Here is a 27223-nt window from a genome sequence, read left to right on the forward strand (position 1 = left end):
AAAATAAAATCTAAACCAACGATAATTAATTTGGTTGGATTGATTCAAATTTTTCAGTTATCTTCACTCAATAGAATTAAGATATTTGGTTGGACTATTTCAAGTTAAGAAAATAAAGTATACAATTTAAATTATGTTTTTGTTGCTGTTTGAATTGAATTATCTAACAAAATCATCATGATTCCATTGAATAATTCAGCCCAAACAAGAACAGAAACATAAGTCCATTTTTGTTTTGAAAAAATAAATTGAATTATGATTCCATTATATTGAAAACATAAGGAAATCATAATTTTGTTGGATATAAAAATAGAATGAAATCAAATGGGTAAAAATACCAAAGAATGCAATTGATAAGAGGGAGATTTGGAGTTTGGGATGGAAAAAGAAGCTAAAAGAAGAGAGAAGAGGTGGTGGTTGTGCGTGAATTGTGACGGAGGAAGGGAGAAGAAAGGGGATGTAGGGAAGAGAGGAGAGTATGTATGTAATTTCACAATAACTAGGGGTGAGAATAGCAACTCCTCTCGGGCTAATGTCTAAAACAAGTGTTGGTCCAAATTCGGAAACACTATTTCTGAAAAAGAAATATTCATTTAAAAAAAAAACTCAATAAAAAAATTAGTCTCTCTCGAACTAAAATATCCCTATGCAAAGGCAAAGTTTACCGAGCACTTTTAAAAAAAAAAAAAAAAAAACTCGCTAAAGATTGCAATTACTCTCGAATAGATAGAAATATATTTCACCAATTATTTTTTATTTAATAGATCGTAAGGTTTACTCATTTTCCATTCAGATTTTGAACTATGCAGATAGTTAACAATTAACTAATATTTTTCATTACATAGTATAGTATTCATGTAGTAAATAGTTAACACAATCTGGAGAATGCTAAAAACACCAACAAAATAATCCTAAGAAACCCCCTTTTTGGCAACTGATAATAGAATTGATGTCCACTCAGTCCCCGCTAGCACAGCCCTTGCAACCACAATGAACACACTCTATAACCTTCTCCTCCCTAAGGTTCTTGGGAACTCTGCAAACACAAGTGGTGGCAAAATTGTGATTGCGTGGCTGCATACACCCCAAGCAGCATAGACGTTCATAACCAGGCTGCAATTCAAACCAAAAAAAAAATCATGATTTAAGTACTCAAATCCAAGAAAGCACATGTACTATAAACAAGCTATATATTTTAACAGTTCTCAGAGATAAAGTCTTAGTATTAGTAATAACTACAACAAGATATACTCTGTAAGTGGATTAACCAAAGTCAATAAGAAGGTGACATTCTTTAACTTTTTTGCTATCCAGTAGCAATAGCCTTGTAACAATTAACATAGTGGAAAAGGCATAAATGAGCAGAGTATTCGTATATTTTCATTTCCCAAGTCCTCAATATCAGACTGACAATTGTGTCAGAGAATCTTGGATAGTGACATGGAGCGGCCAACCCAAAAGTGCTACAGCAGGAGCCAGGATGGCTGCTATACTGAAGATTTTGCATACAAGATAAATTATACACGTATAAATGCTAAAATAAATCACCCAAAAATTATAGACATTCATTGTTAATAATCAAAAGTCGTAGAGATACAACCCAGACAAAGCACACAAACATCATTAGGTCTAAGGCCTAATTAACAAGTCAACAACAACAAAAGTCAAGGAGCATAAGGCTGCAAAGAGCAACGGAAACAGCAAGGGAAGTAAGAAACAGAGGAGTCATGCCATTAGCTGTGAAGTGCATAGTACACACCACATACCACACCTCTAGCAAATACATTAGGACAATTCCTTTAAAAAGACAATGACTTCTTTAAGCCAAATAAAAGTCAAACACTTAATCGTTGGTAACTAGAGAATTTCTTTTCCTCCTCTTAGTTGTACTACTCATTTTCCTTAATTGAAATTTCTTCTACGAAAATGTAATGAAAAACAAAAACAGTTTCAAAATAGAATAATATAACTCAATTTAGGTACCTTCTTCCATTTTGCAATTAGATTGTGGTCAGCATATCCTTGATCTAAACAGAATTCATACAATTCTTTAGAAATCTCCTTCCTTTGATGATAGAGGTCAAATATGTAGCGGCTCTTCTGGTGTGCAATCTTAAATATAGGCCATAATGTCTCACAGTTTCTCTTGCCATCATGTGGATCGTTCTCAGCTGCCACATAAGGAATGCAAAACAATTAAGTTCAAGGGTTTCAGAAAGAACACAATAAAATCTAGAAAGGCAAGTATCACATATAAAATTCCAACCTTCCCTCATCTTTGCTTGAAGTTCATGGAGAGTAGGCTCAATTAATTCCCAGCCCTCTGGGTATGTAACACGGTTTGTCTTTACTTTTGGCATTTTGTATCTGTTAAAGGAAGATATGACATCTAAGGGTCAATTCCCCCACATTATACTAGCATTGGAAAAGAAAGAACATGAATTATAAGTTAAACATGAATTAACCATAAAAAAGGTTTAAAAAAACATAGAAATTGAAATTGATTATCAATTTACCATAGAGCACATAGAGGTATTAACACACTCCCAATAAACAAAACTGTAATTATGAATATAAGTGCACCTAGACCTAGAGAAGAACTGAAGATAGAATCTAATTATCAATGCCAAGAAGACACTGCAAAGTAAAACAAACTTCAAAGCCTCTCAATTACTTGATAGATAAGATATTGACAAGGGACCAATTCCCACAAAAGTAGCGAAATAGGCCAACCCATCTCAACCAGTCCCTCCTTCAACTCACCAAAAACAAGGCAGGTGGGTTCACTTGCAATTGGAAAATAGGTTGAAAGTAACAACAACCAACAACGTACCCTGCACTAGGGTGAGTTGGGGCACCTAATAATAAGAACCAGACCTAGCTAGTTTTGAAACAATACAACCCTCACAATCAGCTATGAAAAGGTTGCAATTTAAACAGATACATCAAATGGTTGCAAATCATTACCTCAGATAACCACACTATAAGAGAATCCTGAAGACATCATAATGATATTATTATTATAACATGTACTCCAATAGAACGGCCACATACTCAAAGTCTCAAACACTATAATCTATCACATTCCACTTTTTGACATTAGCTAGATAAAACTTAAAACCCTTTCTACTTACAATTAAACAAACAAACAAAAAAAGGACATCATGTTTTCATATTATGCCAGACTAAAGTCAAATTTATATCATGTTCATTTCCCCCCAATACAAAAAAAAAAAGGTAAAAATTAAAGAAGAATCTTGTATCACTTGGCCAAAGCAGACACTAGCATTAGCTTAACACAGTAAACAATCTTTATGCAATAAACCCAAATGGTTCTCAAAATTAAAAAAGTAGCCAAATTTGCTGCAATCAGCTTCACCATGTACAAAAATGGTATTGTACCAAAAAAATTGATAAAAAAAAAATATAAAACATAAAGAAAGACCAAGGGTGGCATACCTCAGATACAGGTTAGCACTTAGGACCGCGTGAGAGGGAAAACAAATTGAATTCGACGAAGGCTAGCTTCAAACAAAGGCATGCGCGTTACCTAATTCAGACATAATGTTGCAGATTTATTTATTTTTATTTATTGACAATGTTAGAATAAGAAGAAGAGAAAGATGCACAGCGAGAAACAAACGATGGTGAAATCTGAAAGCTTACGGTGAAGTGAGACTTGAGAGGAGAGCGACTGAGCCAGAAAGGGTAAGAGTGGAATAATATTCAATGAACTTAAAACTGAAAAATAAATAAATAAATAGTCAAATTCTTACTGTGTCACGCCATATAAATTTAACAATTAATTTATCTTAATTTTTGTATATTTAAATATTAAATTTTTTTTTATTTTTTTAATGATTAATTTATTATCGTATCATACTTTTGAAAAAAAATCTGATTATTAATAAATAAAAATTTGCGGATAAAATCAATGAATCGGACCCTAGCATGCTTTGTACAAAAGTTATAGATTTAGGATATTAAAAAACTTAAATTACGTTTTTGTCTTTTATATTTATTTATTTTATTCTGTCTCTTTATTATTAAAAGATTAAATTATATCTCTTAATTTTAAAAATTCATGCAATATATATTGTCTTTTTTTAATACAATTAGGTATGCGAATTCGATAGTCTTAAATTGCCACTAAAACTACATTACTAACATTAGTAATTAATGGCGATTTATACTCGTCACTTTTATTATTTTAATTTATTAAATTTTAAAAATAATAAATAATTAAAAATCATAATTTAAAATAGTGGTGGTTACAAATGACAAATGCACTTTTATTTATAAGTTTAAAAATATAATAAAAGTTATAATTTAAAAATAAGAAAATATATTATATTATTTTCCATTCAAAACAACACATAATATTGAAAATGCTTATTTTTTTAGAAACTAAAAAAATATTAAATCTAATATATTTGTCTATTACAAGAAAGACTAAATTCTATTTCTTATAACCTCAGATAAGATATCATCTTATGAAAAATACATTTAACAATAATATATCAAAATATTTTCCAAAAAAAACTATAAAAGATAAAAGCATAATTTAAGGTTAGATAAAACTATAAAAGCAAAAAATAAAACACAAGATTTTGATTCAAATTTGTCTTTATTATTGAAATTATGTTCAATTATTAGCTAACCCATCAAGTTTTATTATAATCAATGCAAGTTACAAATATTTTCTTTCCATGTCACTTTTGACTCAAATTAAGTAGTTTTAGGCTTGTCTCTTCAAGCAATTAAGTAGTTTTTTACTTGCCTCTTCAAATAAATTCTTAAGTATTCTTTTTCAACAAATCACACTTATTTATTTAAGATCAAGGTACACATTGGGTATATCATCTTATATATGGATTACAAGGATAAAGTTCAAGTCTTGTACTCTCAAGATATATATATCGCGGGTTTTGAGTGTTGTGTTTCTATCTTTTAGCATAGAATAAATTTTACAAAGATATTTGAATTTTGATGATAATTTGTTCACACATAATTTTTTTACGGGTGAACTTTAAATCTTATGGTATTTAGAGGCATCTTCAAAAGCTAACCATTGTGACTACAAGTGAAGTTGATTTGATGCATAAATCTTATGTCACTAACTTGTGGAATTGATTTGATGCATAATCAGACACTAATCTCACCAACTTGTCTCAACTATCAATTTCATAATTTTAAAATTCAAATCTAGATCGATAATCTAAACTAGTAATCCAAAATTTTCTCCTTTATTTAGGTTAGATTAATTGGGTCATTGGATTAGATTATACTGGTAACCACTTAGAAGGAGGTTAAATAAATCATATTTTATTTCCAACTAAAAGTTTATACCAAAATGAAATATTTTTCTTATAATAGATATACATAAAATAGCATTCTTTCTCCTTACCCTAACCAAAACGATAAAACTATACTAACTCTCTAGTTGTTCATAAAATGTGGGTAATTCTCTTCCACTTTAACAAATAACTTCTGGATTTTGATGCGAGTTTCAACAACATTAACTTTAATCCAAACTTGCATGTGCATCCTATCTTGCCTTTATACCTTATTGTCTTCCTCATTCGTCATGCCAAGTTAACATCATTACACCTATCACGAGCATCAACTTAATGATTGACAGTTGAGACTTGAGACCATATATGCATGTACTCTTTATAAATGTGGGTGTGATCCATGCCCAAAAATAGCAGTTACCTTTTCACTCACTCAAAAAGTTAAGTCTAACCAAAAAGCTGATTTACCACATGTCCATAAAGTCTTTAGTTTTCATCATGCATGATGAGAGGAACTCGAGATTGATGAACAAAGGACACCCCAGTACACATTAAATAGACTTAAAAGATATAACAGGTTGGGACCATGTAGTATCAATACACAAATTACCAGTTTGACAATTTCCATATAAATTGAGCATATTATATAGCCAGAATATATTTACCTGATGTAACTAAACTAATGAAAGTGAAGACAACAAACATCAACTTGGAGTGGCTGGAAAACACTTAGAATTAAGGTACAGGTTCATTATATGGGATAAAATTAATTAATAATTCTTGGTAGTTGGTATCATACTAGGATATACCATATACCCATAGGATTTTTGTACCAGAATGAAAGTATGTTGACCTTAGATCATGCTTTCACATGGTGCAACCATAGGTCCTACGTACAAGACTTGGTACTCTTGGTAATTGGAACATTCCAGCATGGTTTCCTATATAGAGATTAATCTCCTTAAGCAATAGGCTATTAACATCAAATGTCACACACATGCAGTCTTGGAACAATGAGTTAGAGCTACTTGGGTGGTGTGGTGCAGTCTTCACTGATTCTGGTAGTTGTGAGAGGAAAGAGATCAAGAGTCTTGACAGGTCGAGTGGTGCAACATGAAGATGCTTGATTATTATCAACATCCACAAGTGTCCAACCATAGTTGCAGAATGCCATCTCTTTACTCTCCACCAAATTACTTTGAGGGTTATGCACATTCCATTTGCAACTCAATGCTTGTTCTGACGATGTGTTCGCAGCACCTCCCTGAACATATATGAAATGAAGAAATTAGCAACAAACATAGTTTAAGTTTTCCCTAGCTTCCAATACAGTACAGCTCAAACTCAAAGCATAACTTTTGGAAATGAATCCAAGACTTCAAGCTTCTTTAACCCCATCCTTGTGCAATGCCCCAAGTGTAATTAATTATGTGCAGTTACATCATTTATCTTAGTCAACAATTTGTAGAAGGATGCTAAGTCAGCAACTCCCATGCATTCAAGAGTTATATTATAGATATTACTCAGAAAAATATGAAGAGGCAAGACACAGCAAAGAAATTTACATTAAGTACATGGATTGAAGTTTGCAAACTTAATTAAGTTTGAATTAAAGTATATTTCATTTTCCAAATTGAGTTTGGAAAAGCAACTTTGATAGTTTTCAATTGAAAACTTGGTTTCAAGCTAATATAAATGTGTGAATGTGCGTTTAAGGAAAACCAAACATATCATCAAACTGCGTTTATTGGAAAAATGTAAGTTGAAGGAGGCCTAATACAATATTACTCAGGCTTTGTGCTTGCATGGTGGGGAAAAGGAAGATTACCTGAAAAAGCAAGCTAGGTGGGTTAAAAAAGGGAAAATCGTGGGTAGTAGAACGAAGAGTGCTATAACCAAAGTTACCAACAAAATGGTTAGTGAAATGATCTTGATTGAGTTTTGGGCAATGATGGTGGAGTTGGAGCTGTTGTTGTTGTTGCTGCTGTAGCTGCAGTTGCTTGGTGAGTTTCCTTCTGAGCTTCTGTCTATCCCTAGCCTTGTGGTTCTGAAACCAGTAGAACACATTCTTTCCTTCTATCCTGCCATAGAAAGAAAGGTGTGTAGTAATTTGCTGAATTTGAGATGCACTAGGAGTTCTAATGCCACTCCTGTACAGTTCCTCCAAGATCATGAGCTGTTCTGTGGTAGGGCTCCATCTTGGTGAACCTGCTGGGGACATAGTATAGTAATAGTAGTCTATATTTTTCTTAATCTCTTTGATGATGATTTTCTAGAGACAGGAGAAAGGGGGATGTATAAATAGAGGGACAGAGAGAAAGATACAGTAAAGAGGAGAGGAAGAGACAAAAAGGAGAGAGGTTGAGGCAGGCATAAAAGGGAGTGGTGAATTAGATTGGTAAAAAGTACTAGCCTCTCATGCTCGTGTTCCTTTTAGAGGAGCATTCAAGTGAGGCTTCAGTCCATGCAGAGAGAGAGAGAGAGATTCTGAAAAGAGATGAGTGAATGAAGAGAATTACTGATTGTGAGTGTGAGTCATCATGACCTTATTATTAACTTTTTCTTAACCGAATGAATCAGATTCTCCCCTAGTAAGGCTAATTCAGTACCATATATACTCTACAACTATACTCTTCAACTTGGACAAATTGCCCTTTCTCTCCCCTGATAATTAAGCACCTCTCTAATCTGGTGGCAAATCATATTTGTTCCCACCTCTATCACATCACCTGTTATATACTTCATAAATTCTATGATTGTGTGAAATCTTGTATTTATTGATGCATATATTATTACGAGGAAAGGCTAGCAGTATTCCAAGCATTATCATGTATTAAAATTGACTAAATGTCAAATGACACACGTCTCAACCCTCACTTATAAATTCGAATATATTAATAAATTTCAAGTTTTCAAATAGTGTGTTAGAAAGTATATATTTTTTAACATTTCTAATATTACTCAACTATTCTGCAATTGGATGACCCAAGAGCTATACTTTTTATAAAATGTCAAAAGCTATGTTTGGTTTTAAGTTGCAAGGATTTTCAGGTTAAAAAGTAAAACTGAAAAAGTCTCTTATTTAGTTCTTTTGGGGTATGGACCACATGCATGTAATTGTAAAGGGAGTTTATGCATCACATCTATCATCAATGTGGGGACAATTCAACTCTTGCAAGAATTGGATAAGATCACTATGAACAATAATATTTTTCTTTAAATATTTAATATAATCGTTACTTAGGTTGAACTTAAAACATCTAATTAAGCTAAAATAATCTGACATAATTTATTCATATGTTGGGTGATAAATAAAAGTAAAAATATTTTTACAAATTGAGTTTACAAAATAATTAAAATTCATTTACATTAAAGTTTGGTGAGCCTCAGGGCTTAATTCATCTAAATTTTTTCTGATAAAAAAAATCACATTAAAGTTTATAAATTATAATCCAAGCATGCACAAATTAACTAATAACAAGTGATATGTTTGGGTAACAATATATTGCACACAATTTTGTGATTTAAACATACTTTTGGAGAATATGGTACTCTTTGTATCTTTTATTCTGAATATATTCTTTTTGAAAGGGATGCAATGAAAAAATTATTAGATAGTTTAGAGGATCAACATAATATCTATTAATCTCCACAAGATATACAATCAAATATTATTAAATTTTTTTCTCTAAATTAAATTTAAGTATATGTAAGATAAAAATTGGTCAAAATTACAAACATGTAACAATATCGAATTATCTAATAATTTCTCATGTAGTAATGGTTATCCCATGCACGAAATTAATGTGTTTCTTGCATTGAAGTGTTTCCAATTCAAACCTTCCCTCCCCAGTATTAAAACAATGTTGGCATTTTAATTTTATTTATTGGAAGCATATGAATGCTACTACTATGGAGTATTTAACAATTGTGAATTTTGATATGAAGACAGTGTTAGGGACAGGGGTAGCAAAGGTGAGACTTGGCAAAATGGCAAGTGACTGAGGTGGGGTCTCCCTTTTGTGTGTATATGCATGCTTCGTCCTTAGTGCTGACGTTTTGAAAAAGCAAGCATGGAACAGTTATGAGTCCATAAATGCAAGTTTCAGAGTGTCCAATGCCTTGTCTGTTTTTGGACTTGTCATCTCTGTCAACATTCCTCTTCATCTCAACCCTTCATTTTTCAATTCCCTCACGTCACCAACTCGTTACAAAGTCAACCACAAATCTGATACCATAATATTTTTTGTTGGGGTCATCTCAATTCTCAATATTTCATGCTGTTGTTACGTATTTCGTTACTTGTGCTACAGAGTTTCATTGTACTAGTAAGTTATGAAATGTCAATGGTTTTTAATTACTTATTACTACTATTTCGTTACACAGTCTTATAGCTTTAAATCAACGTGATAAATCATTGTGGGCCATTAAATCTTTCATGAATTTTGAAAATGATTGGTCGGGCAAAAGTCTGTGCGTGTCCTCTAGCTTGTGATCGATCGAGATCATGTTTCTTAAGTTTGTTGATTGAGATTGGATCAAAACCTTTCTATCCGTGGTTTTACTGTTATACATCAATTTTTTAAAATAATATTGGTACGTAGTGATTAATTTTGATTGGAGATTAATTGTGATGACATACCATATAAATATTTTTTTATATCTAAAGATCATTCAATATTCAAATTTTAAAATACTTAATTAAAGGAGACATAAATTGTTATCATCTGCGTCGATTATTATTAATTTACTGTTATACACAACCATGTTGTTGTATTGTCTTAACGTGTATTATTATGTGCTTTTTTCAATCAGTATTTAATAATCTATTTATTGGTTGAAGATTAGTGTTATTTATTCCTTTCATGTCCAACACTATATTTTAGCATTTGACCTTGATTTTTTTTAGATCAATATAGTCTGTCTCGATATATAACTAAAAGGATTGTTATAAAAAAAAACTAAAAGGATTAGTTGTTTTCATAAAAAATAACAAGTAATATCATAAAAAATAGAAATTATATACACTATAATCTAAGTAAATATTAACAATATAAGGATAAAGAAGAGTAATAACAATACACTTTCTCACATAAGCTTTTGAATACACTTTTTTAATTAGTTAAAATTTATTAAAACTATAAAAATTACGTGAGAGATTCATTAAATAATAAATAGAAGCTATACAACTTTGTGATGTTCAATAAATTTTAACGAATAGAATATGGGTTCAAAAGAATATGTTAAATAATGTATTACTAATATTTCTCCAAATAATTAGTGAGTGAATTTGTTTAAACTAAAAAAGATAACTTTAAAATAAATATTTTTTATATAAATATTTTTTAAAAAAACATATAGGATTGTTTTTAAAAATAAATAGAAAACTATTTTTTAGACAGAAACAATTTAGACAAACACCTTAAAAATATAAAATTATTTATTTTATTAAAATAAATTTAAACAAACTGGTTTAATTAATATCTAATAGTAGAACTAAATTTTATATAAAATGAGTAAAATTAATCGAAAATAGAGACAGACATCCAAAATTCAAGTGAAAGAAAACTATCTAACTTAAATATTATTATTTTTAGTTTAATCTTGGCATATTTTGTGTAAGAAGTTGTGTGCTTTTTTCTTTAGCTATATATTAGTACTATATTTATTATATTATGAATTTGATTCTCACTAGCGTGTAAATTTTTTTTATCAGCCACAATCACATACTACGAGCAAGATTAACATCTGACTAACTGGATTATTGAAAGACACTTAGGAAAAAAAAATATTAATGCTATATTTATTTCTATTGGTAATTATATAAAATGACAAGTTTAATTTTATCATCTGTGTTTACAAGACAATGGTTCATAATTTGTTTTTTTTTTAATATTATTGACCGAGATTATATGTGTAATTTTAGTTTTATCCTTAGGAACAGTTTTGAAGGACGATGAACAACGGTTGGAGTGTCCAGTTCCTATGGATTTTTCTTTTCATTTGGGGAGCAATTATTCAGTTCCTATGATTCAATAGTTTTTTTTATATGTAAAAAAATAGTTTGTTTTTTCTAAATATTAAACGGCGGTCCAATACGTGCTCAGTATATTGAACTACGATAATTTATATATATAAAAAAAAAAAGTACAATAGGCTGGACAGTTATGAGATTTGTCATATAAAATAAAGAGTTTATTTAAAAAATTAAGGGAAATTTCAACTAATAATAAAACTAATACGAATTCATAATTTATCATAAAAATTCATAATAAAACTAATAATTAAAAAATGAGAAAAATAACTCTTTTATTAGAAAGATTGATTTGATTGAGATAGAATTTGATTGTGTTATCAATTATTATGGTTGAAATTCCTGCCAATAAGTAATGACATAATTTGATGGTATGAGTTGATGGAGACTTAATTCATAATATAGTTTGAATACTGATTAAAAAAAGTGTATCTTCAATTACTATGATTGAGATTTTTTCCAATGATGAGTGACATAATTTAATGGTATGGAAGATTGAGACTCCATTCATAATATAGTCCAGAAAATTACAAGTACTTTAAGTGCAAAGTAACTTGAGAAAGCATACCACATACTTAATGTGTAACAAAATTAATTTTAAAAAAAATCAAAATTTGATTTAGCATTATAAATTATTTTTTTTATTGTTTGTTTGATTTTGATTAGTTAAGTTTTTTTTATAATTATTTATTGGTTTATTTAAGGACTTGGACTCATTAGCCTTTTGAAAGGTTCGTTAATTTATTTATAGGCCTTTATTTAAAGTTGACATTTAACATCCCCTAAAAACATAATCAAACTTTTAAAAAATTGGATTAAACTTTACAGAGAAACTTGCCAAGTAAATGACAAATATTTAGCTTTTTTAGGCCTTCCATAAACCAATAAATAATTATAAAAATAGCCAACTAATCAAAATCAAACAAACAATAAAAAAATAATTTATAATGCTAAATCAAATTTTGAATTTTATTTTGAAAATTAATTTTGTTACACATTAATAGCACAATCAACATTACTTACTCAAATCACTATATATTTAAGTATTCATAGTTTCTTAGACTATTATAAATGGGACTTCAATTCGCTCATACCATTAAATTTATCACTCATTATTGGAGAGAATCTTTCAATCACAATGATTGATGACATGATCTCCTAAACTATATTATGAATGAGCCTCACTCAACTCTCATGTCATTAATCATGGTAGAAAATCTCAACTATAATGATTGATGATCCAGTATTCAAACTATGTCTCAATCAATTCTCATGTCACTGATTATTAGAGAAAATCTAATCATAATGATTAATGACACAATCTCCTTAATTAGTATCCAAAACTATGTTATGAACTCAGAGTAAGTCAACTCATACTAAATTATATTAGTGATCATTCATGAAATTTCAACTATAATAATTAATGATATAATCTCCTCTTTCAATATGATAAATCCACCTAAAAGATCTCTTAAATCATACTTTAATGCATCATACTTTCTCCCTACATTACCACACATCAAAGAGAACATCAAGAAGACTTCTGTTTTTAATAAATAATGTATTTTATTTCTACTTTGGAATAGAAAGGAAATAAGTATAATTCTTTAATAACAAATTACTATTATCTTAATCCAGAAACTATAAGGCGTTGTCATAATAATAATTGAAATTAGAAAAATATCAAATAAATGGTATAATTATTTGACTAAATAACTGTAATTGAAATTAATAAATATCAACTTGAAAGGACTAAGAAGATAAGTGCAATTATTCCTTAAAATTATAGAATAAAAAAACATACGGAAAAAAAGACCATTTTGTTCCACCATTGTTTTCTTGTGAGAAAAAAGTGTAAACTGAAGACTGAAGAGAGCCGCGGGACCCTATTCCAGCCAAATCCCAGGATTGTGAACACTGACTGAACAAACACCAGAGACAGTATTTGGGGCAGCAATTTTCTTTTCCAGATTCCAAACCTATTTTATTTTTTCTATTTTTCAGTTCATCCTTTTCAAAGTTCTGTTTTATTGAAAACATTTCTCACACCGTCCAACTTCAATTCAACAACCGCCCCTTTTGCAAATTTGGTTCTTTTCTCTTTCTCTGTCACCACTTTCCTTCGTCGTAGGTCACAGCGTGCGCTTCCGCATCACCCGCTTCTCTCTGCAAATGTACAGGTACTGCTTTGGTACCCTTTTGGTATGCCTTGTTGGAGCTTGATTTGCTTTCTTTCTTCTTCTTTTTTCAATCTTTTATGACCCCATTATCACTCACATTTACAGTTTGCAACAACCCTTTTGTAGATTTTGTGTAGGAACTAGTAATGTATTTGCAAATGGACTTAATAGGGTATGGGTATGCTTTAGAGGGGAAATGGGTACTCCAATAAAATGTCAATTTTCATTTTTTTTATTTATCTAAGGGAATGCACAATAGAGGCTTTTACTGGAGGTTGTAAATTTTTTATTAGCTTAATTGATTGGGAAGATGAGGAATGTGGTAACGTAGGCCCTGGTTGGATCAACTATTCTATAACCACTTATAGGAGAAAAAAAGTAAGGGGGTAAAATGAGTTGAGCTTTGCTAATAAGTTAAAATCAACAACTTACCACCTTAGCTTTTGGAGAAATTAGATTATAGAAGTTAATGTGCATAAATTGATGTTAGAACAAAGGTGTTACAACAATTGATGCTGACATGCATTTTAGCGTATTGTTTTCTCCTATAAGTACTTACAGAGAAATTTGCATGTAAATGCAATGAGAAGTGAGCATTTTTAATAAGTGCTGATTTTTGTTATTTTTTATATATAAAATATTGTTATTGGCGTTGTTGTGGAATAACATCAAATTATGGACTGGTTGACATGGCTTCTGATGAAAAGTTAAACATTGTTATCAGTGGGTATGATGATGCGTTAAACAAAAAGTTTTAGTTTGAGAATTCTTGAGAAAAAATTAAACTTGTCTTTGGATGGCATGGAAGGAATTCAGTTCTATCTGATATGCTACATACATGGTTTCTGCATATGGTTATTGGACTTCCATTTGTGTCTGTGTTTTGATTTTCTGTACTGTTGTAATCAGCTAAGTAACAGACCAAGACTCATCAGTTTGGAATTTTGAAGTGTATGCTGATTACAATGATGTACAAAGCTATTGATTTATGTGGACTTTTGGTCGTCCCCAATTCTCAAACCATCAATCAATTGCGGTATTATATGCATGTAACACAACCCACGTAGACTCTACATCTTTTATCCTCCACACCCCTAAACCTTCTTATTGTCATTGACTTAGGTAGAAACAAATAAATCACGACTTCCATAGAAGGTTTGCCATTGAAAGGAATAATGTCATACTAACTAGAAATTGGCACTTTGGGGTTTGTGCTGATTTTGAATGCCTACTTGTTAGCTGGGAGCATAGATATTTCTTTCACCTTTGAAATATGTACGTTTTTAGCTTTGACAATATAATGCACCCTAGTTTGTGTTTATTGTCTTGTGATAGTTGGATATATAAATGTCTTTGTGGTATTCCATAGTTTAGGTAATTTAATTTCATATTCACAAGAGTGATTTCTACATCTGGTATACAGTTCATAATCATATAGCTTCTTCAGTTTGGTTGTTCAGGAAAAGGCTTTAGTATGTTCAGCTTGAGCATGCAGTGTCATAACTATTGCACATGACTTTCAGACATTGACATACACTTTTTGACATCTACAATTACAGTTGTTGTTGTGGTCCTGTTATTACTGAAGATTGAGGGGGAAATGGGAAAAATAGCTCTTGCAGTAATAGTGAGCCTATGGGTTATTCCTACCACTGTAATGGTTAATCACATAGTTCCTGAGCCATATATGGTAAGAAAAAAGTTTATTAAACTGGGGACCAGACAGTTGTTGATACTTAAATTGATACTGAAGAAAATTTCCATTTATTCAACATGACTGATGTCCATGATATGCAGGATGAAATATTTCATATACCACAGGCACAGCAGTACTGCAAGGGAAAGTTTGGAAGTTGGGACCCTATGATTACCACTCCTCCTGGCCTGTATGTTCTCTTTTCTCTTTGGTATCTTTGCCTCTGGCCCCATATTCAGGAAAATTTGATGCCACTAGCTTATATACAACTACTTATGTGTTATGCCTAAGGGGGTTGGTTCAGCTACAGATGGTTGAAGTACTTTGCCTGAAAGGCTTAGACCTTAGGCTCAGCTCTCACTGCTAACAATCTCCCTTGGCTGCCAGTATTGTCCTTGTTGAAGCATGTGGCTTGCCATGTCCTTGGAATGGAGCAGCCTCTCCTCCCCCTAACTTTCATTAACCAAAAAAAAAACTCCTTATGTTTGATGAAATGAAAGTGAATGAAGCAAGCATATTGTAGGATGAAGAACAGAAACTATGAAATCATTCATAACAATTAACTGGATACCAATATGTGGGATATGCCACAGTCTCAGTGCAATATTTGTATTATATTAATCCTAAAAACTTATGGGAAAGAACCTGAGCCACTTTGAATAATTGAAAACTATCTGGTTCTGATGGATTATTGAAGTGCTGCTCAAATATCTGGATCTAAGATTAAACTTAAACAATTCTGCTTTAATATTACCGAAAGTATTATGTAGTATCAAATATCAAGGTTGATCTTTGCAATTTAATAAATTTTGCAGGTACTATCTTTCACTTGCCCATGTTGCTGCTTTGTTTCCAGGCTTTTACTGGGTAGAAGCTGCTTCATTTTCTGACTTGTGCTCTGCTGCAATTCTTCGATCAATTAATGGTGTCTTAGCAGTTGTCTGCAGTGTAATTCTATATGACATAGTTACTCACTTGAATCCAACACTTAATGATAGGAAGGCGATGCTTCATGCAGTGGTCCTATCCTTGTACCCCCTTCACTGGTTCTTCACTTTTCTCTATTATACAGATGTTGCATCTGTTACTGCAGTGCTGGCTATGTATCTTGCAAGTTTGAAGAAACATTACTGGTTTAGTGCATTGGTAAGGTATATTTAGATTTTAATTTTGTAAAAAAATATTTAAATTGATATTTTTTTTTAATTTGTGTATATTACTTTTTATCCAAGTTCCTTTATTTTACTATATCATGGCTCTTCTAAAACAGTTGAACCTATGTTTCTTAATTTTGTAGGAATATATGCACACACACACACATATATGTATGTTTGTATGTTATTGCACAACTAAGTTCAAAATATTACTTTATCAATTCTTCATTATGGTCTGATTTCAGAAAGAAAGAAAAAAAACAACTTTTATAGAATTAGTTCTATCATTATATTCATAGCTATTCTTAGTTCAAATGGATCTTTATTATCCCTTATCTCTTGTTTATTTTTTGAAAGGCTCCCTTATCTCATGTATGTTAATTCTAGATTATAAACTTCTTAGGGCCTCTATGAATCCTATTTTTGAAAACTATTTGGTTTTTGAAAAAAAAAATACTCCCTTTGTCCCATAATAAATGTCATCCTATGTTTTTTTTACACAGATCAAGAAAAGCTAATAAATAGATGAAAGAAAGTAGTAATTTTACAAAACTAACCATTTTATTAATATTACATTGAAAAGATAAAATGACACTTATTTTGGGACTTATTTTTTCTTCTTATACGACACTTATCATGGGATGGATGGATTATTTAATAAGAGTAGTTTTTGAGAACTGTTTTAAAAAATAACATCTATTTTTTAGTTTATAATTTCAAAAAACCTGAACATCTCTAAATTGTTTTGGTTTTCTACTCTCAGTTTTTGATTATTTATTTTCTTCATTACAATGTCACAACTTTTCCCTCACTTCTATTATCTAAAAATTAGTTTTTGAAATCATTTTATAAAATAGTTTTTAAAATCTGAAAAACCAACACACGCACACTTAATCTCTTGGTTTTCTGACTTTAGTCTGTACAACAGAACTCTAGACGTATAGGTTTACAGATACTTTTAGCAGCATACATAGATAATTATATTTGTCATTCTATAAATTGTTTTGGTTTTCTACTCTCAGTTTTTGATTATTTATTTTCTTCATTACACTGTCACAACTTTTCCCTCACTTCTATTATCTAAAAATTAGTTTTTGAAATCATTTTATAAAATAGTTTTTAAAATCTGAAAAACAAACACACGCACACTTAATCTCTTGGTTTTCTGACTTTAGTCTGTACAACAGAACTCTTGATGTATAGGTTTACAGATACTTTTAGCAGCATACATAGATAATTATAATTGTCATTCTATTTTATAATGATGGTAATGCGCCAAATTTTATTCATATAGATTGGAGCGTTTGCAGTTATTATTCGGCAAACAAATATTATATGGGTGGTTTTTGTTGCATGCTCTGGGATCATAAATATTTCTGTGACTCATGCAAAGCACCATACAAAAACTGCTGAGTCGGATGTATCTATCCAACATGGGTTGGCATATGCTACTGGTACAAATACAGAGGGTTTCAATCTGAGAAGACGAAGAATTGTTAAATCTAGGGATACCGTTGAGCACTCGTCGTCTAGTTCACATGCTTCTTCTTCCTTTTCTTCAGGTTTGCTTTCACATGTTTAAGAAAACCATGAAGCCTATTTTATGCTCCTAAGAAAATAAAATTACTATATAACTGTAGGGAGCAAGAAGTTAATCCCATCCCACTCCTTCAACTTTCTGCAACATATATAGGACACGATTATTGCTATCATTTTGCAGGTTTTGCTCATGAAATATGGTCCATCCTTTTAACATTATGGTACATGAAGTGGAAGCTTTTAATTTCATTTAGTCCCTATCTCATGGTGGTGGTGGCCTTTCTTTTATTTGTCTATTGGAATGGAAGTGTTGTTCTGGGTAACATTCATTTTTCTTGTTTTCCCTTGTGATCTTTTGGGGCCACTAAGACCTTCTTCTTCCTCACACATATCCCACTGACACTGCAGGTGCAAAAGAAGCGCATGCAGTTACCCCACATTTTGCACAGATGCTTTATTTTAGTCTGGTTTCTGTATTGGCTCAGGCTCCTATGCACTTCACTATCACTCAAGCTGTGGACCTGTTTCAGATGTTTCGGAAGAGTAGGCCCCTTCTTTACTTTCAGATGTTTCTGGCCCTTGTTGTTGGCCTGCTTTCAGTACACTTTTTCAGGTGATGTCAGACTCAGATGACTACGTAAACTAGCTAGCAGAATCTGTATTTTGATTGTTAACTATTAAATGCATGTTCTGGTGGTGGTGAATTTATAGACTGCTTTTGCAGTTTTTCTCCAATACTGTAAAATTTTAAGCTCATCTTACTTTCCAACTTTTTACTTGTGGAGAATGCTAATCAGAAGTGGAAAGTTTTTATAGGAAAATGTAACATTTATTATTACCAATGCACCCCCACCATGATTTCTAATAAAAATCTTCTTTTTGTTAATTCTTTAACCGGTGTCCTTATGGTGTTCATTATCAGGCCCGCTTATTTATTGTCTCTTAATACAGTTTGTCCAGCAGTTATATCTATTTCAAGTGATAACTTTTCCACTTGAGTTTGCATGAATGTTAACGCTTTCTCATGAAGCCAAACTCGTTCTAAATCTCTACTACAAGAATTTAACTTACTATAGCCCTGTTTAGGTAAGTTTCTCATAATCACTTGTAGGAAAAGAAATAAGAAGTTAAAATGAATTAAGCTTCTCCCATAAGTTAAAATTAGCTTTTTTAGGAGTTAAATAAGAGATTTTATATATATTAGTTTATGGATAAACTAATTTTAACTTATGAGGGAAGATTAATCCATTTTATCTTTCTATTTTGTTATTTTATAAGTGCTCATTGCGAAGCTTACCCAAACAGAGCCATATCTAAAATCTAATGCATTCTCTTTGACATGTTTAATCTCAACTTCTGGCTCACTTGCGTTTCTCAATTTTTGCAGTGTAGCTCATCCATACCTGCTTGCCGATAATCGCCATTACCCTTTTTATCTTTGGAGGAAAGTTATCATGGCTCACTGGCCAATTAAATATCTTTTAGTCCCAGTTTATATATGCTCATGGCTCTCTATGATCCACATGTTGGGTTAGTACATAGACATACTATGCATTCGTGTTTGATTCAACTGCTTGTGGGATTATAACTAACAACATCCTTTGTCAAACAGGAAAATTTAGGAGTAAAATATGGGTATTGGCATACTTCTTGGCTACTGCTGCTGTTCTTGTACCAACTCCACTAATAGAGTTCAGATACTACACTATACCATTCTATTTCCTGGTGCTTCATTGTAACAATTGGGATGATCAAAGTTGGATTCTCACAGGCACACTGTATATTGGTGTCAATATCTTTACAATGATGATGTTTCTGTTTCGGCCATTCCATTGGGATCATGAGCCTGGAATTCAAAGGTTTATATGGTGATTCAATTCATCAGAAAAACAAGATTTGTAACACAGAAACTGCCCTTTTTATTAGCCTTTTACCCCCATTTTTACAAGAGTAAAATTTTGAATCTCCTTAGTTAATTACTTGAAGAAAAGTATTAATTTTTCTTTTTGAAATTTCAAGTTCTAATGGTTACCACCTTTCATTTTATACTTTCTGTATAATGTAAATACTAGGATTTTAGGTTGAGCGTATACTCTGAAGTAGGATATTCCTAAACTCTAGTTTTACGTGTATCGGCCTATCGGGTACGGACTCGTATCTAGTACGCATTGGATACTCGTGACTAGTGAGTGTGGATAGTAATGTACCACAAAAAAATATATAAAAAAAAGTACTTAATTTGGGTACATGTGGATACTATTTGGAATTTGGATACTTTTCTCAGATTTAGAGGGGGGGTAGTGTGTGGTAATAAAAAAAACATCTAAACACAACGTCATTTTTTTATCTTTATTTTTTAGAAATATGTAACTTTTACATTTCTGTTACATTTGATATGAAAACGTGGACCCACATTCCATACTGTAAAAATCAAAACCTAATTATATGAAATACCCGAGTGAATTGAGCATATTACAATAGTGAATAACAACCATGTTAACTTTTATCTTATTGGCAATTTTGAATCTTTCATATTAAACAAGAGGAATTCTTATCATCTCATTTTTGTAATCCCTAAAACAAACTTCGACAATATAAAGAGCGAAAAAAATGCAGCATTTTGATAATTATCAGCGAAAATGTAAAAACTATCCAAACACTCTTAGCTCCATATAAGCCCAATTACAATGAAAGCTTTTCTATCCTCAGCCAATTAATTAAAAAAATATACGGCAAATGTTTGAAGTCACCCTTCACGCCATTGTTTCTTACATTCATTGTTCAAGCACTTATAAAATAGAGTTGCTGGCTCATCAGCTGATCGAGTCTGAAATTCTTTGAAAGCAGCTTTACCATGACCGCAAAATGGGCATGTCGCTACAAGAAAAGGAAATGAGTGAGAAAAGGTGAGAAAAAGAACAAGGAATTGATAAAGAAAAAACAAAGAAACAAATATCGCATAATTAGTCATGATTCCTTTTTTTTTTATCAATCATGATCCGCCTCCCTTAATAAAAACAATATTCCCAAATTTGTACTCAAGCTAAATTATATTGGAATTACTAACAGACCACATCATCTCTCCAATGATCAATGCTAGTTCACACAACTGGTATCTTTCTTTTATAAATAAATAAGCTCTAGCATATTGCCTCCTCGATCACACAGTGGAGCATGATCATCTTCAGCTTCCAAAGAAAAAAAAAATTACCAATTCTAGAATTAGAGCCTTTTTCTCCACTCCATTTGTTCTAACCATTTTCTTTGCTTTTACTCAACAAGGCAACAAGCAATGTGAAGATTAAAAGGTTGGTTAATTCCTCTTACAGTGTTACCACATTCATTATTGAAGGCACAGGACAGAGGACGGAAGAAACTTCTGCAATATAGTGATGACTCAAAATACATGCAATAGAATCAGGAGCTATTGAACATGAGATGTGTGAGCAAGACCAGGAGTGACGAGAGAAGTGAGGTTCAAGACTCAGTAGCAAGAACCATGAGACCAGAAATAAGAACCAGGATATGGGAGGCCAGGGCCCAACACGAGCACCAGAGCAGCTATGCTTTGTAATGAAAAGATATGCTAGTAATGCTACAACCTAGCTATATTCCTGCCCCCTTCTGTAATAGTATGTGTGAAAGACTAGAACTACTATGAAAAGTTGAGTTCATACTGAAACACTTAACTTCCTGCTCTATGTCATGCCTTTGTTTGTATGCCTCTCAGTATCATATAACCATAGGACATTAGTAATTTAGCAAAATTTGTGTATTTGGGCTCCAAATATAGCAACATTCAAAGATGGTTAATTGGTCATCTCAGTGCTTAATATATCGTGAATTCTGAATACATTTATGGGACATCTTAAACTATAATTTTCTCAAAGATAATATCTATCTAAATAAGAAAGAAAAGAAATGTACCTTCAGTTGATGCTGCATTCGTCATGTCATCCTCAGAGAATATAGGTTCTATCTCTTTACTCACCAACCTTTGCTTTCTTTTGATCTCAACCTGTGAAGTAAAAATAACACAAACCATGAACAAGCAGCTAATAACGTATTAAAGCAGCATGAAATGGCCAAAGTTAATTCCTACCCTATTCTCGATGAGGCAAACATATGGGCAAGCAGAACAAAAAAATCTTGAAGGGCGACCCATATAGGGCAATTCATACTGTAGCATGTTACCACAAGTGGGGCAAAACTCCATCTTCTATATCTGCAAAATCACAATAATTTCCATTAACATGAAGAAATATCCACTTTATTTTCCTCATTCAGGTTCCAATTTATGCCAAATGCCAGAATCTAAAGAGTTTGAAATAAGTGCTTACCCCCCCCCCCCCCCCCCCCCACACACACACACACACAAATCAATTCAACAAATACAAACATATCACATTCTAATTTCATTCATTGGCAAACCAGATGAATAAAAACATACAATCCAGAGTCAACCCTACTCATTTGTCAAGGGACATTGCTAAAAAATTTCAGCAAAAACAGAAAACATGTGGGACAGAGGGGATCATATTGTCGCATTATTTTTTTTTCTCTGGCCATGCTATTGGTACGAATTAGCCACCAAAGAAAGCAATGACTAATCTTCATCAGGAAAAGTCAGGAAAAGTGAGTGCACACAAAGTGATTATTTTCCTCCTAGCACAACTTATTCCATATTCAAGGACCAGTCATTCAAACCCAGGACCACTAGATTAAGGAACACAAGTCACTATCACTTATGTCAACCATTGTTGGTATATCCTCAAATTATAAACATGAACCAACAATATAAACTACAATAACTAGTCATTAAAATGAAACAAGAGGGATATATAGGCACAATTTGTGCATTGTTACCGTTATGCTCGATGGTATATTTTGGAGCGCTTTTTTCCTTCTCGATCGTTGGTTCGACACGACACTATCTACCTCAATTTCCGACGCGAACAGAGAGATTATGGAGAAGATGATGATAGATCGGAAACGTTATTGGGGTGAGTGAATTGGGGTTTTCGTTTGGAGGCTGCTGAGAGGGCTTAAGCGGGGAATTATTGCGTGGAGAGGAGACGTTTTGAGCAAGTGAAATAAATCGCGCCATTTGGTGGCTTTTTTTATCAAATGGGGCAAAACAAATTTGCTTTTTCCAGGGTCAATTTAAAATTATTATGGAAAATGAAATAAGATTGAAAATGAGATAAGTCGTAAGTGTTATAATTTTAAATAGAAATTATAATATTCATTATGATTTTTTATTTTTTTATTTTTTTTAATTAAGTTGTAATTTTTTTAATTTAATTTTTTTATTTACGATTTTAAAGTCATATATATTTTAAGGTGTAAGTTTAATTTTTTTTTTGCTTGTGTATCCAACCCAAATGCTGCTGTCCAATATATATATATATATATATATATATATATATATATATATATATTATTTTACTAAAAAAATATCTCTTTTTTTATTTACATTATTTAATTATTCAATTTCATCCTATGTGTTTTAAATATTTAATTTGTTCTTTTAATTATTTTTTAAATTGATATTATTTCTCTTTCAAATTGACACTAACGATATTAATGAAATTAAATCAAAGGATAATATTATATTTAAAAAAAAATAAAATATCAAATTGAATAATATTACTTCTCGTACCTGCATTATCAGCTAGTCTTTATTTTTTTTATGAAGTCTCCACATGTTCCTACAACTAATATTTTTTAAGCATTTGCAAGCTCTTTAAATATTCTTTCAAAAAATTTCTTCAAATTCATCTCAATATTTTTATGCTTATAAAGACTTTATCCAATTTTTTTTCAAAAAGCATCTCCTCCTGAGACTGCACCCCAGTATTCTCTAAGCCTTTGTAGACATTGTCCAAATATTCTTTTAAAAAATCTCTTTAAACTTCACCCTTAGTAACACTTGCTATTAGACACACACAACTACTGGTTGCGTTTCCACTAAACTTCAGAAGCAGTAATCCCTTGACCACTCTATTGAGTTCTTTTCCTAGGGGTGGACAAACACTCTTTCAAATTTGGCTTTACTGTCTCCACCTATAGTGTTTTGGCTAAGGAAGTTCAGTTAGGGGATTTGTCAACATTGACCTTTACCTTCTATTTTGAGGCAAATTTCCCTGTTTGGGGTTCTTTTACAAAGAATTTCCCAAACTAGAGCTATTTTGGAAATATTTCCCATGGGGTGCTGTTTTTGCACGTACCCAACATGGGACGCACCAGTAGAACTGGCGACTTCATGCATGGCAAACAAGTGTCGACTGCTGGAGAGACGCGCTAACCTGATTGGCGATTTGACCATGTATTGCAAAACGCCAGTGGTGTTGGCGCTTTGCTGAGGGCAGCAGAAGGCAGTAGGGCTAGGCAACTTAGGTGCAAGGAAACGTCATTCCCATTGGCGCTTCGTGCCTGCTAAAGGCGTTGGTGCCATTGGCGCTTCGTGCTTTTTCTTTCGTTTATAAACTGCATTTGGCCTTCAATTGTTTGCCTGCGTTTTCGAGTTTGCTTGTTATCCGAGAGAGTGAAATATTGTGTGAAGAGAGAACTGCTTGGTTGGTGCTGTTCTTGTTGGTGTTCTTCCATTTTCGTAAAAAATTTGTAAGTTACATATTGAATCTTTTGTATGTTTTTATTTATATAGATGTTTATATTCTGATAATAAAATGGTTTTAGGTAGTGTAAGATAATAATTTTGTATAGTTTAGGTAGTGTAAGATAATAATTTTGTATAGTTTAGTTTCAATTCTTAATGTTATAGGACAGATTAGATTTAGTTTAAATTTTTTATATGATAAATTAGGAATAATTTTTTATATGGTAGATTAGGAATAATTTTATATGATAGATTAAGTTTAGTTGAAATTTTTTATATAGGTTTAGGTACCATAATTTAATAATTTTAGATTAGGAATCATTTTAGGTACCATAACGTATTAAGTTTAGATTAGCTTTAGTTTAAATTTTGTATATGGTAGATTACATTTAGTTTAAATATTTAATCATAGATTAGAAATAATTTTATGTATTGTAAATTATTAATTTAAAAATAGGTTTGAATTAAATTTTTTATATTATGTTAATTTTAATTTTAATTATTATTAGTTTCATATGTTATGTTTAAATTAGAATAGTTTTAGGTATTTTAAATTATTGATGTTGTATGTTAAATTATTTTACTCGTAATTATTTGAAGTCATTAATTTTGTATATGGTAGATTATATTTAGTTTAAATATTTGTTATGATAGATTAAGAATAATTGTATGTAATGTAAATTAGTAATTTTAAATTAGGTTAGAATTAAATTTTTTATATTACGTTAGTTTTAGTTATTATTAGTTTCATATGTTATGTTTAAGTTAAAATAGTTTTACGTATTTTAAATTAGTGATGTTGTATGTTAAATTATTTTACTCGTAATTATTTGAAGTCATTAATTTTGTATATGGTAGATTACATTTAGTTTAAATATTTGTTATGATAGATTAAGAATAATTTTATGTAGTGTAAATTAGTAATTTTAAATTAGGTTAGAATTAAATTTTTTATATTACGTTACTTTTAGTTATTATTATTAGTTTCATATGTTATGTTTAAATTAGAATAGTTTTATGTATTTTAAATTATTGATTTTGTATGTTAAATTATTTTACTCGTAATTATTTGAAGTCATTAATTTATATATTTAAATTTATATTTGTTTGTAATTTAATTTATTTATAGAATATATATGAATTAGGTTATTTATATAATATATTTTGTTATTGAAATTTAAAAAATATAATTTCTTATTTATTTTAATTAATTTTTTGTAAATATACTTAATTTGTTTATGTATAATTAATGTATAAATTTTATTGTCAATTAATTGTATTATATTTTATTTTGTAGGATCAATGACATCTTCGTCGTCATGCTCATCAAGTATACAAACTAGGTCTGATCCAATTGATTGTGACGTGTTGTGGATGCAACCCAAGCATGTTTTAGAACATGTTTGGACTGGGGAACCAGACAGAAAACTACACATCAGACGAGCAGTCCCGACGTATCAAGGTGAAGAACAAATACCAGAGGAAATTGTTCCTTTGCTTCGGCAATTTGGGTTTTATTGGATCATGGAGATGAGATATCTAAAGATAAATGCGGTCTTAATTAGTGATTATTAGGAGTCAGACCACAGGAAGGCGAAATTGAAGGCAGTGTCGTCAAATTAAGTTGGTTGGCTCACCATTTTTCTCACATGAATATTGATGAGGATAACGTTGAGCAATTACAAAGGTTTACCCGTGCGTGGATCCTTCGATTCATAGGAGGTGTCCTCTTTATTAACAAAAGTAGTAGCAGAGTTTCCTTAAGGTACCTACAATTTTTACGTGACTTTGAACAGTGCAGCACGTATGCGTGGGGACCTGCCGTGCTTGCGTATTTATATAGAAAGATGTATGTTAGCCACGACGAAAGTTTCGCATATGACTCATCCCAATCGCCATATTCAATTGCAATGACTTTTTGTTTCGCCAACCAAGCTTTTTTGTACGACACCTTGTATGCAAATTCACTGTTAATCCTTTCTTCAATCAAAGAAATTTTTATTGATGGATCTTCTTTGATCATGCCTGTCAATAACATAACAAAATTTAAATGATAATTAACAAAAAATGAACATAAAATACGTACCTACTACACAAGTGGCAATTAAATCTGAATCAAGTTTCTCGTGATCTTGTGTCATGGTCATATTCAGACATGTGTGTGGTCCACCCCATTGTGTGACTTTCCACGTATCTGTTTTTTTAGATAAAATTGCCCTCATATAGAAAGGGCAAGGACACTCTGCATTTTTATTCACGCAACAAACCACATACTTGTTCGTTTTGCTTTCAACAACTTTGAAACTTTGATGCACCTTCATAACATATTGTTTGACTGCATTTTTAACCGCATCTTTACTATCAAATTTCATGCCAACATATAATTCTTGGCCAACATTAAAGGTCGACGGCATCTCCAAACCGCAAATGTCCTCCTCATCAGGATAACTCCAGTTGATATTGTTATAATGTAAGGCATCATTCCAAATTGGATTTTCAATTCGTTGTGCACCTAACAGTTCAAAATAAAATAAAAAAACAAATAATACTTATTTAGCATTAAATACAATTGTCATCAAATAATAAATGTATTGTCTAATTTTTTTATACAACAAATTATACCTTCTGCTGGGTGAACAATTCTTACTGGTTGAGGAATGTTGATGACTTCATCGTTTGTATCAGATATACCGTCAACACTGTCATC

The 27223-nt window shown here is 31.3% G+C and overlaps 4 protein-coding genes across 4 annotated transcripts; 1 reads left to right on the plus strand and 3 right to left on the minus strand.

Moving 5' to 3' along the window:
• Positions 1 to 737: 737 nt before the first annotated feature.
• On the minus strand, positions 738 to 3742 carry LOC114418922 (protein BUD31 homolog 2-like). Its single transcript, XM_028384479.1, has 5 exons — positions 3667 to 3742; positions 3460 to 3550; positions 2267 to 2367; positions 1984 to 2171; positions 738 to 1113 (listed from the first exon to the last, which is right to left on the minus strand). The coding sequence occupies exons 3-5, from the start codon at positions 2358 to 2360 to the stop codon at positions 958 to 960; spliced, it is 438 nt and encodes a 145-aa protein (XP_028240280.1). The 5' UTR covers positions 2361 to 2367; positions 3460 to 3550; positions 3667 to 3742; the 3' UTR covers positions 738 to 957.
• A 2195-nt stretch (positions 3743 to 5937) lies between these two features.
• On the minus strand, positions 5938 to 7656 carry LOC114417749 (WUSCHEL-related homeobox 3-like). Its single transcript, XM_028382821.1, has 2 exons — positions 7123 to 7656; positions 5938 to 6558 (listed from the first exon to the last, which is right to left on the minus strand). The coding sequence occupies exons 1-2, from the start codon at positions 7513 to 7515 to the stop codon at positions 6319 to 6321; spliced, it is 633 nt and encodes a 210-aa protein (XP_028238622.1). The 5' UTR covers positions 7516 to 7656; the 3' UTR covers positions 5938 to 6318.
• Positions 7657 to 13141: 5485 nt separating this feature from the next.
• On the plus strand, positions 13142 to 19943 carry LOC114418923 (dol-P-Glc:Glc(2)Man(9)GlcNAc(2)-PP-Dol alpha-1,2-glucosyltransferase-like). Its single transcript, XM_028384480.1, has 9 exons — positions 13142 to 13508; positions 15068 to 15198; positions 15306 to 15394; positions 16020 to 16350; positions 17653 to 17920; positions 18079 to 18216; positions 18306 to 18510; positions 19285 to 19427; positions 19510 to 19943. Exons 2-9 carry the CDS (start codon positions 15109 to 15111, stop codon positions 19767 to 19769), a joined length of 1524 nt encoding a protein of 507 aa, XP_028240281.1. The 5' UTR covers positions 13142 to 13508; positions 15068 to 15108; the 3' UTR covers positions 19770 to 19943.
• A 549-nt stretch (positions 19944 to 20492) lies between these two features.
• LOC114418924 (DNA-directed RNA polymerase III subunit RPC10-like) lies at positions 20493 to 22994 on the minus strand. Its single transcript, XM_028384481.1, has 4 exons — positions 22764 to 22994; positions 22000 to 22122; positions 21825 to 21915; positions 20493 to 20774 (listed from the first exon to the last, which is right to left on the minus strand). The coding sequence occupies exons 2-4, from the start codon at positions 22111 to 22113 to the stop codon at positions 20644 to 20646; spliced, it is 336 nt and encodes a 111-aa protein (XP_028240282.1). The 5' UTR covers positions 22114 to 22122; positions 22764 to 22994; the 3' UTR covers positions 20493 to 20643.
• Between the last annotated feature and the right edge of the window lie 4229 nt (positions 22995 to 27223).

Source organism: Glycine soja, chromosome 7, assembly GCF_004193775.1.
Source record: "Glycine soja cultivar W05 chromosome 7, ASM419377v2, whole genome shotgun sequence".
NCBI lineage: Eukaryota > Viridiplantae > Streptophyta > Magnoliopsida > Fabales > Fabaceae > Glycine > Glycine soja.